Consider the following 18,487-nt stretch of genomic DNA (forward strand, 5'->3'; position numbering starts at 1 on the left):
TTCCTCAATCGTTACAATCCAATCCATTTGGAATGGCTTCAATTTTGCTCTAACAGGATTATCAAGCAAAATATCTAGAGAAATATCGGAATCTGCAAGAATATTTAAAATATTCTGCGTTCATGTCTTGGAAAAGGAATCATTTGTGGTTGCCAGATAAGAAGCTAATATTCCAACTACATTAGTCAAGCCAATATTTAGTAGGCATTTTCTGAAAAGCGCACATCTTTTCCATTGATCTTGTGAAAACATAGATGTCAAACCCAATTCATGTCATAGTTTAAAGATTCGTCCAACTTTTCATATACATCCTTTGAAACCATTTTCTAAAGAAACTAGACTTCAGGGGGTTCCAGGTCCAATGGCCATAGAGGGGTCAGGGAATGAGTATGAAGTACAAACCATTCTGAAATCCAGGATTATTCGAGGAAATTACAATATTTAGTGGGTTGGAAAGTGTACAGGCCTGAAGAAAGATCGTGGGAATAGGCAGAGAATGTGCATGTCCCAAATTTGTAGCTCAATTTCAACGTTTAAATCTGCAAAAGCCAAACACTGGGACTGGCTCATACAGGGGCAGGGGTGCTGTAAGGTCTGGTCTGAGAAGGTATCCTCAGACAGAGTAGGAAGAGGTGAGGCGATCAGGAGAAAGTGAGGACTTTGTCTGAGTAAGACTGAAAGGGCAGGTTTGGGACTCATACAACAAAAGGGCAAGCTTGCCACAATTTGCCACCATTTCCATTCTTCCTTAACTAATACCTTAGGGGAAGGTGTCAGTACCATTCCAAGATAGCAGAGGCTTATCTCAAGGCCAATTGGTAAAAAGGCAGCTGTGAGGTAGATTGGAACACCTGGGAGAAGTCTAATCTGCCTTTCATCCAAGACTTAGGAAGGTCACAGATTTCTGACCTGAAGAAACTTTGAGAAAGAAAAACAGAAGAAAGAGGGCAGAAAGAGTAAAGAACTGAAGATTTGAAAACACAGAAAGAATTAAACCGCTGTACATATTGTTTGATCTGAGCAGCCGTGAAACAAGGGTAGTGGTATCCCTTCGCCACTGCAGGCATGAGGACTGCTTAGGCATAGTATCTTGGAGGCGACAGGAAAAGGCGCTTAGCGCTAGTCTAGGAAAGAAAGAAGATTAAGCTTTCTGGTCAGCCATGGCATTTAAACGAAGCGTTCGTGATTGGGCGATCACTTTGTTAGTTTATTTTTTGATGCAGAGCTTCCTCAACCCATTCCCAGTTAAAGGAAAGTACCTGGTGATGTCAATGTGCATGCAGAACTGTATTTCCCTGACGCAAGCACACAGCAATGGGTGTATTGCATAGCAGCGTAACTCTTAAAGGCGTGGGAGCACGGTCAAGTAAAAGGCAAGATCAATTTTTCAGTAGCGTTGGAGTGCAGTGATAGCTCCTCAAGTTAGCAAAGGGGTGTGGTGAAAGCAACCTACCGAACATTGAAGTGCGGTAAGCACAGTGGAAAACAAGAGTTTAGTGAAGTGATAAGCGTGTGGAGCACGGGGTGGAAAGTAAAGACATTGGGGGTGATCACGAGTTTGCCTGTATCCTGCTGGTAAATCCGCTAGGATACTGGCAAACTGACCTACCGTTACCAGTGCCTGATATCCTGGCATTACTGACATATTCCAGGTGCCGGCAATGGCGGTCCTTCCCCATTACATGGAGTCCTATATGACTCCATGGAGGGGATTGCCAGTAGTACCGGTGCTGGTAATACTGGCTGTTTTTCAAGTGGGGGCTTGATTTACCTCCAGCTCTTGACTGGAGGTAGATTAGTAAACCCCCAATGGCAAACTTGTACTCTACCGGTCCGGAAAAGTGCCGGTATATGGAAATACTGGCACCTTTTTCCAGGACTGGCAGAGTCAGAATGAGGCTCATTGTTCTTACAAGCGTGGGTGGCGCAGAGCAGTTGTGTAGCAAATGAAAGAAATTATGAGGTTTTTTGAAATGCTCAGATCAACTACTTTCTGAAAGACTAAAGAGAAAGCAATGAGAACCTTTCAGAATTTTTAAAATATCAGTGAAGATAATAGCCTTAAGCTGCTAGATGAGACATTGAGGTACAAGCAAATTTAACATATTCAGGATAACTCCTACTTTTTAGGCAACACCATTTTCGTAAAGCTAAATACCTCTTTGTGATTGATTGATTGATTGTAGATACCAAGCAGAGCCAGGGAAGAAGAGAGAATCAGGGAGCTGCAATCTGGTGGTTTATTGTTTTGTCCACTCCCCCTTTCCCTTGGATGTGTCTAATCTGCTGATACAATTCAGAGATGGCAGATACGACAGTTCTGAAAAAGCTAGTGGGGTTCATCAGTAACTCCAGCAGGACAGGTAAGATGGGGCCTTACACCTATGACTACTGCTTTTCTAATACAGCGTGCACTATTCTGAAATGGTTCTGCACTACCCCTGTAGTGTTTTATCAGAGCTCACCACAACATTTGAGCCTGTTGCTGCACATGATCAGATTTATTAGGCCTGTCAAAGCTCTGCTCATGTGCAGTATTTTCTGGCCCAACACTGCGTCTGTGCTTTCCTTCAGAAATTCGAATTCTCAGATAAGACACGATGGGGAGCGAGCGTACCAGAGCTCCTCTGAAATTCAGTGATCTGACAAGTCTCGACTCAGTAAATGGTACTGGCCACACACTCTGACTGTGATGAATTCGCAGTTTTCCTTTGACAAAAGTTTCACAGCTAAAGCTAAATATGACCTGTTTCCAAGATTGCTAAAATGAAAGGCAGTTGGATATGTTCCTGACAGTTCCATGCTGCTTACCAGCAACCTGGGCCAATCATCTTCCAGGAACCCCCTCACCATCTCGGGTTGAGAGAGGCCTAGGGTTCTGAAGAACTCTAGTCAAGGAAAGAACATGAAAGAAACGTGGCCACTAAAAATGATCACCTTTTTCTATTCCTTCTCCCACAACTATCTGAGCTATAATCCAGTCCTAAGGAAATACAAGCATTCCCACCGAAAAGTAATTCCGTCCTTTTCTCTAGTCTTCCTCACAAGCACTAAATCAATGAACAGGCAGACCTGACCCTTCTCTAAGTTGGATCTGTGTGACAATCGTCATCTTGTATAAGTTTAGGAGGAGGAATAGTGGAAGACAGCGTTGAGAACCCAATATGGGCTCTACAAATACCAATAAATTCCCATTGGCCTTTGTAATGCACCAGTGGCTTTTCAATTCTTCATCAATGACGTTCTCCCACAGTTCTTAGACATCTTTGTAGTAGTGTACATTAATGACATCCTTATATTTTCTCGAGACCCAAATGAACTTTAAGAATATGTTCGGTGGGTACTGCAGAAGCTGCGGGTGAATCATTTATTTGTTCATCTAGGAAAAAACAATTACATAGTTCTTAGGTTTTATTATTTCTTCTTGTGGTCTGGAGCTGGATGATCGGAAAGGCCCAGAAGGTGAAAGAATGGGCAACCTAAACTTGTGGTAAGGACATACAGAGCTTATTAGGATATTCTCATTTTAACTGTTGTTTCTTTAATGGCTCCTCCCGTTAGGTTACTCCAATAACTGGAATCCTGTGGAGGTGGGCGAGTCTCTGCTGGATGCCAGAAGCTCAGGAGGCCTTTCAGTAAGAGAGTTGCATTACAGGACCAATATTCTTACATCAAAATATGGAGAAACCATTTTTAGTGGAGGCAGATGCTTCAAATGTAGCCATGGGTGCACTGCTATCTCAACAAGATCAACAGACTGGATAATTACACCCAGTGTGTGTCTTCTCTAAAAAGATGCTTCTTGCAGAAGTAAAATATACTAGATCAGATTGTGAACTGCTAGCTAATAAGGCAGCTTTTCAAAAAAGCAGAGGCACCATATCCTGAGAGCAGGACATACTATTACCATTCTCATAGGGCATCACAATTTGCTCTTCTTGAAATTGGCAAAGATTCTAACCCCACAGTAGTTACGTTAATCATTGTTGGTTTCTGAATATTACTTTGTAATGACTTTCAAGCCTGGGAACTTAAATGACATGCTTGATGCCTTGTCATGTCAATTTCCAGGTAGTGAGAGGGTGCAGCAGTACAGTGCAGGTTCTTTGACTTCTCAGGAGCGTTTCATAGTGGGATGAACTCACAATGTTCAGGACGTGGCCTGTGAGGACCTGGCTAAGAAGGTATTGGGCAGGCTTCCATTTGTGGAATGCTGGCGTTACCGAGGGAGTGCCAGGAATATGCACTAGCTTGTCAACCGGATTTCTCAAAACCTCTGGAGCTTCTACAAAGAAATGTATGGATGTAGATAATCCATGGGTACACCTTAAATTTTGTAAATACCTGCGGGGTATCTCTCCAAACATTCAATGGCCAGCATGTTTATGCCATCCATTGTCCATTCCAATTAGACCCTGGCGTGACTTGTCTATGTACTTCATTGTCGACTTGCCACCGGAAAAGGAATTCTCAACAATCTTGGTGATTGTTGATGTGCTAAGACTGGACAATTCACACCCATTAATGAATCTGCTATGGCTGCAAGTCTAGCTCACAATTTCCTTCAGAGTGTGGTACAACTCCACGGCCTGTCTACCCAGATAATTTCTGATTCCCAATTTATCTCCAAATTCTGGCAAGTATTTTTCAAAAGGTTTGGGAATTTAAGTCATTTTGTCTTTCGGTTATCACCCCTAGACCAGTGAACAGACAGAAGGTGTAAATCAGAAACTGGAAACATTTCTGAGAGGCTACCTTAAGGAGGGGGATGTCTGGGATAGGGAGGGATCTGAGAGAAATCACAAAGAAATGGATGGCCCTAAGGCCCACACCCTTGAGCTGTCTTTGTGAGTCAGAGTGTTTTGTGCCATCTGTGATGTATAGCATGCTTCTACCAATAATGTTAGTTTTGCCAACGCACCTCTGTAAAAAAAGAAAAATGGGTGGCTCATGTTAGTGGGATAGTGGGAAAGACAAGGAGCAGAAAGGCTGTTATGTTAGTGGCGCAGGTCGGAAGCACCTGTTAGTTGTGTGCTAGGTATTGAAATCTGTATTGTTAGTGTGGGCAAACATACTCTGGGGTATGTTAGCTGTGAAGGTGGCCCCATAGTTAAGTTGGCAGTCTTGGATGCATTGGGATGGGGTGAAGTGTTGATATAGAGAGGTTAGGATATTAATCTGTGTTTACCATGCTAGACCATGTGGGTCATCTGCCAGGCGGTGGGATGTGGTGTATAGGCTGATGGATTTAATGGTGAGTAATTAGTGAGGAATCCATAAGTTGGAAGGGGGGATGGGTCCATGTTTGGTTATTTCTCAGGAGTGTACATGGCCTGTTTGCTTAGTTTCAGCAGATTAAATGCCTTTGACTAGGGTTCTCTTGATTTGGGTGCATGGGCTCCTGCAATCTATAAGAGATAGAAGTGGCTGGAAGCCAGCGAAAACTGTTAGGGTAGGCTGGGTTACTTCTTGCATAACCAGTTCATTTGAGTTGAAGAGCCATGTTTTGAGTTGTTTCTTCAATGTTTGGTTGTCCGCTTCCATGCAGAGATTTTTGGTTAGGGGATTCCTAATTTTGGTAGCTAACAATAGAAAAGACTTCTCCTTTCCTCTTGAAGTTACGGTCAAGGAAAGCAGGCCTCACTCTATCCAAGGCAGAACGTGTGTGCATGGCAGGGTTGGTAACGCCTGTTTGTTTGTGAGTTAAACCCTTCTTGGGGGAAGTAGACATGCAGAAAATCTGTAAATAATTTAAAAGAAGAAGATAAGGAGTTGCAACACGAATCATATCTGCAATGCAGTATAGCATTAGTTAGGGATAGCTAGTTAGTGACAGGTTTTGGTAGAGGACTTCTAAACTGCATGCTGCAGTGAGCCCTGCCTCACACTCGCAGTCGCCTCAAGGGTTTTCAGAAGTAGATTTTCATGTCTTTGTGGACCTAATCCTGCCTGCAGGCTTTCCGCGGAGGCCAATGAGGCACAAGGGAGAGGGCGGAGTAGAGCATGAGGTAGTGGGATAAAGAGGGTCAGAGAGTGAAGGTCACTAACAATTCTTCTTTTCTTTCCCTGCAGATCGCTCGAGTCGAGGGTTGACAGAGCTTGTTGTTTTGTCCCAGTACCTTTCTCCACTGGACAATTTTTCAGTGTTAGGTCTGCTATACACCGAATGCTTAGGGGGTCTTCTGAGTCCTGCCAGGTCCTTCCTGTTACCTGACCGGGGCACCCGGGACTGTATTCCCTCCACTGTAGCGCCTCTTTATAATTGCACGACTGATCTATCTACAAGAGGTCTTTTGACAACTGCCATATTAACATGTCTTAACATAATCACACTGAAATACCAATAACACACTAGTGCCTGTGATTGCCTGATACGCTCAGATCTGAAAGCTCCCATAGCCTCATTGTCACTTCTTATGGCCAGCGAGATGCACTTACCTTGGGATGGGTTTGTCTGCTGGATGATCCCTTGGCCAAGCTGGTCTGTGAGCCATAACTGCATCCGAATGAAAGGCTCCCGTCCCTTTTGGGTTAACTTACTCCATGGTTTGGGGCGGGACAGCATATCACTCACACTCCCCTGAGAGAGACCGAGCACCTACATTAGAAAAGAAACATGAAAAGGAGACGCGTTACAAAAGCGACTATGCCTGATGTCAAGCGTTTGTCGTTGCATGGGATTCTTTCACTGTCATTCTACCCTCCAAACAACAATCCAGTATCATCTAAACCTGTAGGGTTGTTTAACATGTATCTAAATGGAAATTAATCTGAGTATGATTGGGCACAAGGGTTTGCGTGAATTCCCCATAAAGCTCTCCCACTCATTGTAGGACTGGATTAATTTACTATTCTAGCTGCAGTCCTATTTGGGGTCAGATGCTTAAAGATGACACAACCCTCAGGCACCTCTAGTTTCTAATACGATTGGGATAATTTACTGTTTTAACCCCAGTCCGATCATATTTAGGTGCAAAGCCTTGATGGTGGAGTCGCACCATTATTGTTATGTCGACATTATGATACTGGGATATTAAGTGCATCTCAATATTATGCTATTGGGATATCTAGTCTGAGTCGACATTGTGGAATTAGGGTATTAAGTGTATGTCAATATTTTTGCTGGCAAGATTATGTTATGGGGTGATTTTTTAAAGGAGATTTTAACTGGATAACAACTTCTCTTTCTTTGAATTGCAAGAGTGTAACTAATTACTTACAAAAATAACTACGTTGATTCAGCTTTATTTAGACTAGAATATTTTTGTTATGCACAGACGTGAGCTCTGCACAAACGCTCTTCGATTATTATTTTTTATTTTTTGTATTTAAATATTTATTAAACGTTTCAATATACCATTATAAATCAACACATTAACACATTATATTACACATAAACACCTTTCCACACATTGCAGTATATACAATAGCCGTCAAGTTGTTTCAACATATTATATCAAGGATTACATATCCAAGAATCTTTCCCAAATTTGTTCAAATGGATTCCCTTTTTTATTCCTATACAGGATCACCCTCTGTAACTTAGACATTTGCTGTAAATCCTACAACCATGCAGAGACTGAAGGCATTAGTTTACTCTTCCAGTCCCGTAGTATGATTTTTTTAGCAGAAAGTGCAGCTCTGAAGAACCAACACCTTTGCGGAAATGACAAATCCGCTATGAACTCCTCCTCCCCAGTACACAACTTGCAAAATCATATTCCACATTGACCATTAATACTTTATTCATTGTCATGGCCACACCTTCCCAATAAACCTTCAGAATGTCACACTCCCACATCATATGCTCAAATGACCCCACTCTGCGTGTGCACCTCCAGCATGCTTCAGATTCCAATAGGCCCCTTTCATACAGTTTTTGTGGTGTCCAGTACACTCTGTTCAATATTTTGATTTGTCTCGCTCTTTCTCCTAAATTTAATGATGTCAAACTCACAGTCCTTGTTGTTCCATCTGCCCACACTCATTTCTGTGTCCAACACTTGTGACCATTTGTCCAATACATTCCCATCAGCAACCTTACATTGTGTCAATTGTTTATTTACTTTTGATGCGATATGACCTTTGATCTTGAATTCTCACAACCAGTCCATTCATTTTGAAAGACCAGTACAGGTGGCACTCCAGTCAGATGTTTCCAATTAGAGCAAACCCATGTTAATTTTAACTGAGTATGCAACAGTGGAACAAGCACTTATACTTTTTAATGTGTTGTTGTGTGCAAGGGTGGTGCTGATTGATCTGCCAAATCTTGAGAAAGCCGCTTGGGCCAAGAACAATCTTTGCATTGACCCCTGGCTGTCCTAGGGGTGAGCGATGCTAATGACTCTTTTCATATCTCCAACCCTCTCTCATGGCGTTAACTATCACTCATGGTATTTCCAGCTGGTTTCAATGTTCCACACGCTACACAGTGAACATCGCAATATCTAATGAAAGCTGGCCAAGGTGCACAGTGCACCTGTTGTGGACATCTGTGTACGACTTGCAGGTCACCGGTTTGAATTTGGAAGGTGAAACATAGGCTTTGATTTTGCCTAGTGGGTAAAATGAGTACCAGTGGTACGAGTAATGTTAACACATTTCACTGGGTTCCAAGAGAGTGCTTGTGGTTTAAGCTAGACAGATGTGAGTTGTATCTTCTTCTTGTTACTAAATAGAGTATGCAGATTATCAGAGATGGGCCTGCTGGACCACACCATCTGCTCATTTCACTCCCAGCCCTTAACAATGCAGATCACACCCAGGCTCCAGCTTTGCTATTTAATTTAATGCTAATATCAGGCTGACCAGATGCCGGCCTTTAACTTAGGCACCATGTTTCCAGTTGTGGGATTTCTTTGATAATCCATTTTAATCATGTATTTTATGACAATTAGTTCAGTTGGCGCTGACCAAAAGTGGAACCTCCAGAATGCTTCCATTATTCAAGCATGTTGCTCTTATACCAGGACTGTTTCTACGCAGGTGGTATTTAAAGATACACCCAGAACCAAACCAGTTATTATGAAACTTTAATCCGGTAATAGCAGCGTCCATTTAATTGGTCAGGAGGTAGTTGATGATGCAGATTGCATTGAGGATGACCCCAAACATTGGTTTTGGCTTTCCTCCTTTCCGGTGAACAATAGAAATCGTCCCTAGCACTTATTTGAAATGCTCGCCTGGATCTGCTGGGGTTTAATAATCTTTTTGCAAAAGATGGCCTTAAATCTTGCTCACATGAGTTTAATCTCTTATCCTTACAGGAGACTTGGCTCATCGAAAACGTTATTGATGGAATAAATACCACCCAGAAACTGGCCATTAAAGGTTCTAGGGGGCAGACAATGGGAAACTTACTTATTAGTGTGGAAATCACATTTGACCCACACGAAATAAAAACAACTAGAAACAATCTACTTGCAGGTTCAATCACCTGTCTCCTCGGCTAAACCTAAGATGCCCCAATTGATTGTTATCAACATTTATGACCACCTGAAGGTAAGATAGCTCAGCGGGTTGAGCACTCGCTGCTGTGATCTGAGCGTGCTCTGCAGGTCGCAGGTTCGAATCCCAGCAAGGCCAACTCAGCCTTTCATCCTTCAAAGGTCGATAAATGAGTACCAATTTCGGTTGGGTGATATTGTATCTAAATATGTGCTCTGTAAAGCGCTTTGGATTAAGGCGCTATATAAATAACACATCATTATCATCATTATCATTAAAGTAAATGCAGAATTTATAACAGGTGTTGATAAACTTCTAGCTACATATGGGCAATCGCACTTGACTCTACGAAGTGGAGACCTAAACGCCAAAATTCCCTCTGCCCTATATAATCACGAGAATCATGGCAATTCAATATTAAAACAAACTCTACACAATTGACGTGAATCCGCCTGGGCGAATACATTATGTTCTCATGGTTTGTGTATGTTAAATGGCTGCACCCTAAGTGACAAACCAGGAAATTTTACAAGAACTACCCAGTACAGTTCCTCAACCATTGATCACTTATTCTTTTTGCGGACCCTGCTAAAACAGGAGATAGATATGAAAGTTGTGATAAGGGAGGAGAGCGATCACTACCCTACCACCGCCCATTTTGATCTAGGTCCCACTGCCCATGCAGTGCCCAACTTGCAATCCTTGGGAGTTACCCAAGGTAAGAACAGGCTGAAATGGACATCAACCAAACTGCAACTGGCAAAGGATGGGTTCATGGAGCTGCCATCACGACACTTCTCTGAGGATCCGGTCCACTGGCTAGTATTGTTGGGGACTTGTTATAATCTGACTGTTAACCAGACACTAGTGGAAGTTCTTAAGGTGTTTATGGAAAAGTATATTGATATGACTAAGGATATAATCGATACAATAAACTCTACATCAAGTGTGAGTTTTAAAAACTCAATATCGTCAAAATATCTGTTTAATAAAAACCATAGACATTGCTATGCTAAGGAAACAAGAGAGGAAAAAAGAATACTACGACACAACCTAAAACTGACTGCACACGTAAATCTAACTCGTGCGGAGTGCTGCAGGGCTTTCCGCGTTCAATGGGCTCCTGAAGCAGTGGTGCGAATGTCTTGCACTACCTAGGGCAAGTAACATTCAGGCCTTTTGGCAGCCAGTGAATCCTGCAGAGTTTTCACTACTGCGGGTAACAAGAGTTTCAAATCAACTTTAATGTGATTTAACTTACCTGACATCTTCTATACGCAATATAAATCAGTGTTCAAAAGTAAGGTAATCGTTAGATCAGGAGCAAACTAAAATTGCCATGCTATTCTCTGAGTTCAGAATAGATAAAACACTAACCTTGTTGCTCAGTAACCACATCTTATATTAAACATTTTCCAGTGAACTACCTACATCTGCAAAGCATACCTAAAAAAATAATGCAACAGGGTAGACTCTATGGTAGCTAGGGGAGCAAGGGAAGGGATGCCACCGCCCCACAGGTATTGCAGGTTATGTGGGAGCTTGGAGTCTGCCAAACATTTAATAATGGAATGTGAAAATGTACAGCCCTTAAGGATACTGGCGGTTTGAGTTAGTGGCTAAGAATTGCCAGAGAGGACACGTGTGATACTGTGTGGGCTAGGCATTTTAATGGCAATGATTTCTCTCTTGTATGTCATTTGACTAAGTTATGGATTAATATTGAAAGCCGTTTAAAGAGTTTGTAATTGATGTTATTGCACTACTTCACTATTGACTTTAATCTATTTTAATGTGAATTGAATTCTTATTGTTAATGAAACCTCTACGAAGGATTTATGATTTTACTTGATGGATTTGAATGTGTGGTTAAACATGGTGTTAGTTGTAATGAATAATATACTTATCATTATAAATAAAAAAATAAAGCAAATGGAAGCACAGGCCTGGAAACATAACACCCGGGCGACATGGAGTCATTTGGTCACACTAGTTTACAATAGTTTCATGTGGAAATTGCTTTTGCATTAATACCGTCTAAATGATACCTTTTGTATTAGTACCATCTTTGTATTAAATGTATTTTTTTATTTTGCATTTTCTTCCTCTGCCCTTTTAGTTTCTCCTTTTCTGGTTTTCTGCTTACCACCAATTGTTTTCATAGCCTGATTTCAGGTACGTCTACGTTTTTTTTTATTCTATTGTGCCTTACCTTTTGCCCTTTGCAGAGGTCCTCCTCACAACCAACCTTCTCCCACTCTCTGACCCCATTCTCATTCTATTTTCCAGATACTTTTTTGAAAGGCTATATGTTACCAGAAGGTATTTTTCAGAAGGCACAGTATTCTCATTCGATAATGCTCGAAGGGTATACATCTTGTCAGCTATTGTAAAATCCCACCGGACTTTATTCAGCCCTTCATCAGGGAAAAGCTCTGCGTAAGTTGATAGTGCTGCCTGCTTCTGCTGTCGGCAGTGCCACTAAGAGGTACAAAGCGCCTCGAGCAAGATGCTCGCCACGGGCCGGGATGCTCCCGGGTATTCAATGAACTGCCGACAGCAAAAGCGGGCAGCACAGCTCGCGACCACTATTCCAAGGGAACTGTCTGCTCTAGCTTGCCAAAGAGGCGACAGTAACCAGTTCGGGAAACTGGTCAATTGACGCAGAGCTTTTCCCTGCTAAAGCCTGGAATGCATTGCTATGAATGTGACCCAATGACATGTTTCACAAACATTCTTTGACTCGATAAAGCTGATTCCCCATTGGTATTGAATGTGAATCAGCGCATTTAAAGTAACTTAAACCCCTAAGTGTTTTTTAGGGTGTGCAGCCCTCACCGACGGCTATCCAGCAGCGGTCCTTTTTCCTCACTTCTACTCCAATGTGCCGCACGGGGACACTAACTAGAGGGTTTGCACCCCACTCACACATCCACCTGTGCCCACTCACCATCCATACAATGGCCTTGATGGCGTAACCGCCATGTCTACGAGCAAATGAGCTAATTGACCCAATTTGCTGAGCCGCTTTTATCTGTGCACCTCCAAGCTGTCTACGCCAGTTGAGCTTCTTGTGCGCTATAATGCAGAGATATTATAGGCCTGTACCTCCTCAATATGTATATTATTAATATGCCAACCAAATTCCTTTTTTATTTTGTTCCACTGGGTCTAAATACCATAATTTTCGTCTTACTGGTATTTATTTCCAGTCCATTGAAATGTGCGCAGTTATTTAATAATAGAAGTCGTTTCTGTAAACCCGTTGGGGTGCTATCCATGATTGCAATTTCTTCCGCATAGCCGAGTCACTGCAATTACTAGTCTCCCATTTTGGGGAATAGTAGCAGGATCAATCAAGCCATTGCCTAAGTCAGCAAGATACAGATTAGAGAGCGTAGAGGCCAACATGCAAACTTGTTTGAGGCCTGTTTTGGTGGGGATCCAATTCGTAACAGCACTGTTATTATCCATTCTAACTTTAATCCTGGTTGACGTGGGCAGTGCGACTAACATGTTCAGCAGGCCCAGCGGTATATTCCAGGTTTTAAGTTTATGCCACAGCCGTTGTCTATTAACTGTGTCAAATGCGGCACTAACGTTTATAAATGGTACATATATTGTTTGCTTGCGTATAAGCCAGGCTTGCTGAATAGTAGTGATAAGAGCTAGGACATTGTTTGTGGTGTTAGTTCCCCAACAAAAACCTGTCTGATTTATCGGGATGGTGTTTCTTTGTTTGATCCATAAGTTTAGTTCCAGCAATAGTACCCGGGTAAGTATTTTTGCAGAGGCATCAAGCATCGCTAGCAACCGATAGTTGCCAGGATCAGTGCACGTGCCTTTCTCATATAAAGCGGCTATAATGCTCTCATTACACATCTAAGTAAGTCTGTTGGCCCTACTAATAGTGCTGAATAACCTATGCAAGATGATGGTCCATTTGGTGGGATTTTTCTTAATTAGAGAGTTACAAAGGCCATCAAGTCCTGGAGCTCCAAGGGAGTTAATCGCTTTGATTATATTCAGGATATCTTGCAAGCTGAGCAGGAACAGCCATGCTTCAGTTACCATATGACGATTCACGTCAATCTCTAAAGATTTACCCAGGTTAGAAGTAATATGGGCTTCCCACTCTTTTTGTGAAACACCACTAATTAAGCCAGGGCAGACATTTGAGCCGTTAATATTTTTCCAAAAGGCTCTGCACTCTTTATTCTGTGTGCACATAATTAAGTAGTTCATTTTTTCACGATCAACAATTCGATGATACGCTCTAAGCATCATTGTTATGCCGATCAAATGTTTTTAACAGTGATAACATATTCCCCAGTTGTCAAATATCTATGTGATAGGGAGCGTAGCTCATATGTATGTTTGTTTGTTATGTTGCTTATTTCCCTATCATATGGACGGGAATGGGATTTCAGTGTCATCCCCACTAAGACCATTCCTAATGGAAGGTTTTTCTGTGTAATGTGCTTGGCTTTCTCACTTACATATATTTTATAGTTAGAAATGTCCATGTGATGGTATGTGTCTTGCCATGTTAAGCTTATATCAAAGGGGCTAAAAGTAACTGTATTTACATAATCATTAGCTTTCTCCAGATTATTTGGGTTCCAACGAATTAGATTCAAGCCCAAATTAAGGCCTACCAGGTCATTTACTTCCTACCTGATTTCAGATTCTTCCAGCGTCATAACAGTTGTGATATGAAAGTGATAATTTTCATGCCTATGAAGGATACTCCTATCAAGTATGTTCTGCCTAAAGGATCCATGGAAAAACATGTAATCTAGTAGCACTGTTATTAGTCACCCTTGTGTGTTGTCTGGGATTATCCCCAGGACAATTCCCATTAAAGCCAAGGGGATATAACAGCCTAGCCGATCTTTGGCACTTGTTATTTATTGCCAGTTGTAATATTGTTAAATGTGGGCATACAATAATGCGCTTCTTGCCCATAGCTAACCATAGGGATTTTAGCACTCAGGTCCCCGCATATAATGACTGCTGGGAACGTAGAATATGTTTTGTGGAGAGCTTCAATTTTAATTATAATATTGAAGTGTTCATTCTCAGTGATAGAATTGTAAATATTAACCATCAAAATCTTAACGTTTTATTCCTAAATCTTTTGTGTAGTCATTTCTCCCACCGGGATATTATGAGATTGGCTATCTATTTTAGAGATGTGATGGATATTCTTATCGCTAATAATGAGGCCGCTGATACCGATTTTAAGCTTCTGTTTTTCAGTATTCAATGGTTTATAAAAATCCTGAAACAAAAACAAAGAAACCTTGGGGAATTCGCAAAGTGTTGTATTTTAATTGAAAGGAAACAAGCATTCCAATAATTCATTTGGGGCTAAGTGACTTAAAGTGGTAAAAAGGGGAGGCATAGGCTTATACAGAACAGCACGTGTAGTGCGGCAGCCATGATGTGTTAGTGTTGCAAGGAGCAAGGAGAACTGGCATTTCTAGGTAAGAGAGTCTAAACTACAGTATTATCCTCTGTCTTGGCATTAGATGATGCATTGATCCTTGAAGCACAGAATTAGTTTGCCACCGTCATTTAATGGCCTGGAGCACATTGATGGTCGATTAACAAGATTGCCATGTTGACTGGGGTATTCCTGGGAATGATTAGAGATATTTTGGCTCCCTTGCAGTTTCTATGGGTGGACCTTCTATCTGAAGCACCTACAGAAATGCACCAGAGCAATGGCAGAGCAAACAAATACTGTGGTCACATTAGCTCCGGAGCAAAGGTTTGTGGACAAAACTGAAGCTCACTCGCCACAGTGCAAGGAGACTGCTGGTCTTGAGGTCGATAGTAACTTCACTCGCCAGAGTGTAAGGAGACTGCTGAACTTGAGCTCAATTCTAACGTCTTTTACTAGTTTCATAGAAGGACCTAAATAACCCTTGAATTTAATTCACTTGAAGTGCAGGAAATTTGACTGATACATTTGATGATGTGTCCTAGGTAGGGTGTTGTGCTTATCATTGAAAACCCGATTTGGGGGACAATTATCTAAAGGATGTAGAAGGGACCACCTTTGAGAGCCTACACATTTATCTTTAAAGCAGAAACATGTTTTAGAAAAATGTTAAGATGGAATATGAGTGAACACAGGGCCATCTGGGGAATGTGACTGAATCGGCACCAGCGGATATGCTGACACTGCAATGGTGCCTCTGACTGAACTGTAGAGTGGGAAGGACCCCGTGGGTCTCACATGGAATATTGAAGTACACTGAACAATGTGACCGAATTTGGATGTGACCGAATGAGCTTCTGAGAATGTGTCAATGATGATCTGATTCCTCTCAATGAATTGCAGGGTTGGGAAGGATACTTAGGACCCTGCAGCCCTACAAGCAGCCCTCCAGATAAGGTGCATATCAGGCCTTTTTACGAAGAGAAATCTTGTCAATTTGGTCCTTTTAGTTCTACCTTGCAACCCACTTAAACAGGTTATTTATGGCAGCATCCCCATAAATCATGTAGCTCACTGGTGACAGCCAGGCTAGCAGCAGCTTGCAAATTCACTCTTTACTTTAATAATCAACACAGTTCCTTGAAAGAAGCAACTGCGATGAGTACTGGTCTGTTTAATTTTTGTAACACTTTCCTCTGTTAATGATTCTATCAAGAAATTACTTCCTGAGTAATGTAAAAGGGAATTTGTGTTTTGTTCACTTTGTTCAACTGCCTGCATTTTGTAGGTTATGGTGTTATTAAAGCATCTTGAATCATGAACATGCTTTTCACTTTGCTTTAGGACACAGGTACTATTGTGCAAAATGAAAATTGTCTTAAACATGGTCTGCATTTCTGTTTAAGTGGCTTTAATAGAGGCAGCGCAGTTGCAGCAGCATGGGCATTTCATACTTTGCTTTCCTTTCATCACAGAAGCACACCAAATGCATAGCTAGGCATGTGGTCTGAACTTTAACTCCCTTTCTGGCCACCCACTGCAAGCAGGTATAATGGATACAGGTAGAAGCAGCACTGTACGTATTTCCAGTGACACAGATTGTACCTGTACCTCTCAACAGGACTGCTATACATTCAGGAAAAGTAGCCTAATTTATCAACGGAGCTGCTATACTGTACGCATGTCATCGGACAATGCCAAATATTCACAGCAGGGCTGATTGCATCATGCCCACATTTCTTAGCAGGACTGCTATGTTTTGGGACAGTACCTGAATTTTTGACAGAGCTGCTGTTAAGAAAGCACAAACGTGTTTGCATTGTCTACAGCAAGTTAAAGTACAGAGCAAGAACAACGTCTGAGCTCTTCCCACCAACCTCCGACAGTATGAGAAGATGGCAATGCTGTCATATACTTCAATCCCTTCTACTCGGTCTTGTGCTTTTCAAAACTTCTGCATCTCCCATGTCCGATTACTAAGTCCCACTGCCAAAAATCTAGCAGATTTCAAAGCCTCATTATGAATCTCCTGACTAATGTAGGATAGTCCAAACAGGCTTGGAGCTTTTGATAAGCCATTTAGGTCACGCAAGCCTCACATGGAACTGCCAGTGCACTAACCCTATGTGCCTTTTAGTGTCAACAGCCTGTTGGGAAAGGCAACTCAGTGGGTCAATAACCCTGCTGCAGAGATGACTGTGTAACCTGTTAGTTCAAATCCTGTTAATAGATGAGTTAATGAGTCTACATCAGAGATATGCATTTAAGATGCAGGTAACATTCAATTGTAACACAGTTGACTTAACTTTCGACTCATCAGAAGGACTTCTAAATGTTCAGTGATTCGGAACACACATATTTCATCCGGGATGCTCTACTTGTAATGGCTCATAACACACAACTCATCAGGGCTGCTAGACCTGTGATTGCTCAGAATACAACTCTTCAGGGCCGCTGTGCTTGTAATGGCTCAGAACACACACCTCATTGGGGCTGCTATACCTGTGATGGCTCAGAACAGACAAATATCATTTGGGCTGCTATTCTTGTTATGGCTCAGAAGAAGCACATCCCATGAGGACTGCTAGATGTGTAATGGCTCAGAACATACTCCTCATCCGGGCTGCTATACCTGTGATGGCTCAGAAGTAGAACATGCACATCCCATGAGGACCATTATACTTGTAATGGCTCAGAACAGACATCTCATTTGGGCTGCTATACCTGTAATGGCACAGAAGAAGCACATCCCATGAGGACTGCTATACTTGTGATGGCTCACAACAGAAACATCTCATCTGGGCTGCTATACTTGTAACGGCTCAGAACACACACCTCATCAGGACTGCTATACCTGTGATGGCTCAGAACACACATCTCGTATGGGCTCTTGTAATGGCAGACAGTGCTGGTAAAGCATTTGCATTCAAGCAAGTGCTGCATCTGGTCAGACAATCCTCTAACTCTATAATTCCCAGCCTAATGGCCAAATGAAGGTTTGCACACATCTAAAAAGGAGAACCAATGGTAAAGCTGCACTAGATTATTTAAATAGAAAAGGCATTTTCAGCTTTTTGGATATTTATTGGTGCTATGTTAAAAGACAAACAGAGAAACAGGAGAGGAAGTGCAACTCTGAACCTAAGCAATACAGAAGAACAAGGGTGTGGCAGGGAGGGGGGCAAAGGGACAGAGAACATACTAAACAATCCAAAACAGGAATTCAAGCAACAGGAAGAGAGCAATGAGCTAAATGATAGGGAAACAAAGAAAGTGAGAAGGGAAACAGAGTTAATAATAGGACAAACACACAATAGGAGTGAGGGATAGAAGCAGAGCAAAAGAGACATTTGGAGACAGTAAAATAAAACACAGATCAACAGCAGGTGGCGATAGATGGAAATAGAAAAGCAAGACTATAGAAGGGCAGGCCAATAACATAAGAGACAGTGCAAGAAAGATAATCAAAAGGAGTAGCAACCACAACCGAGAAAATGAAAAAAACAGATATAGCCAGAGCAATGACATGAGAGAGGAAGAGGAGTTATATCAACCAATACAACGATATATAGGAGGGAAAAGGCAACA

At 41.9% G+C, this 18,487-nt stretch overlaps 1 protein-coding gene across 2 annotated transcripts in view; it reads right to left on the reverse strand.

Annotated features, from left to right (window-relative positions):
* CUX2 (cut like homeobox 2) overlaps window positions 1-18,487 on the reverse strand; it is a 1,287,506-nt gene that overhangs the window by 50,206 nt on the left and 1,218,813 nt on the right. For both annotated transcript variants that reach the window (XM_069619531.1, XM_069619530.1), the window contains one exon: window positions 6,439-6,598. In XM_069619531.1, coding sequence (XP_069475632.1) covers window positions 6,439-6,598 — 160 coding nt within the window. The remainder of the gene's footprint in view (window positions 1-6,438; window positions 6,599-18,487) is intronic.

This window comes from Ambystoma mexicanum, chromosome 10 (assembly GCF_040938575.1).
Source record: "Ambystoma mexicanum isolate Mex_15411 chromosome 10, UKY_AmexF1_1, whole genome shotgun sequence".
NCBI lineage: Eukaryota > Metazoa > Chordata > Amphibia > Caudata > Ambystomatidae > Ambystoma > Ambystoma mexicanum.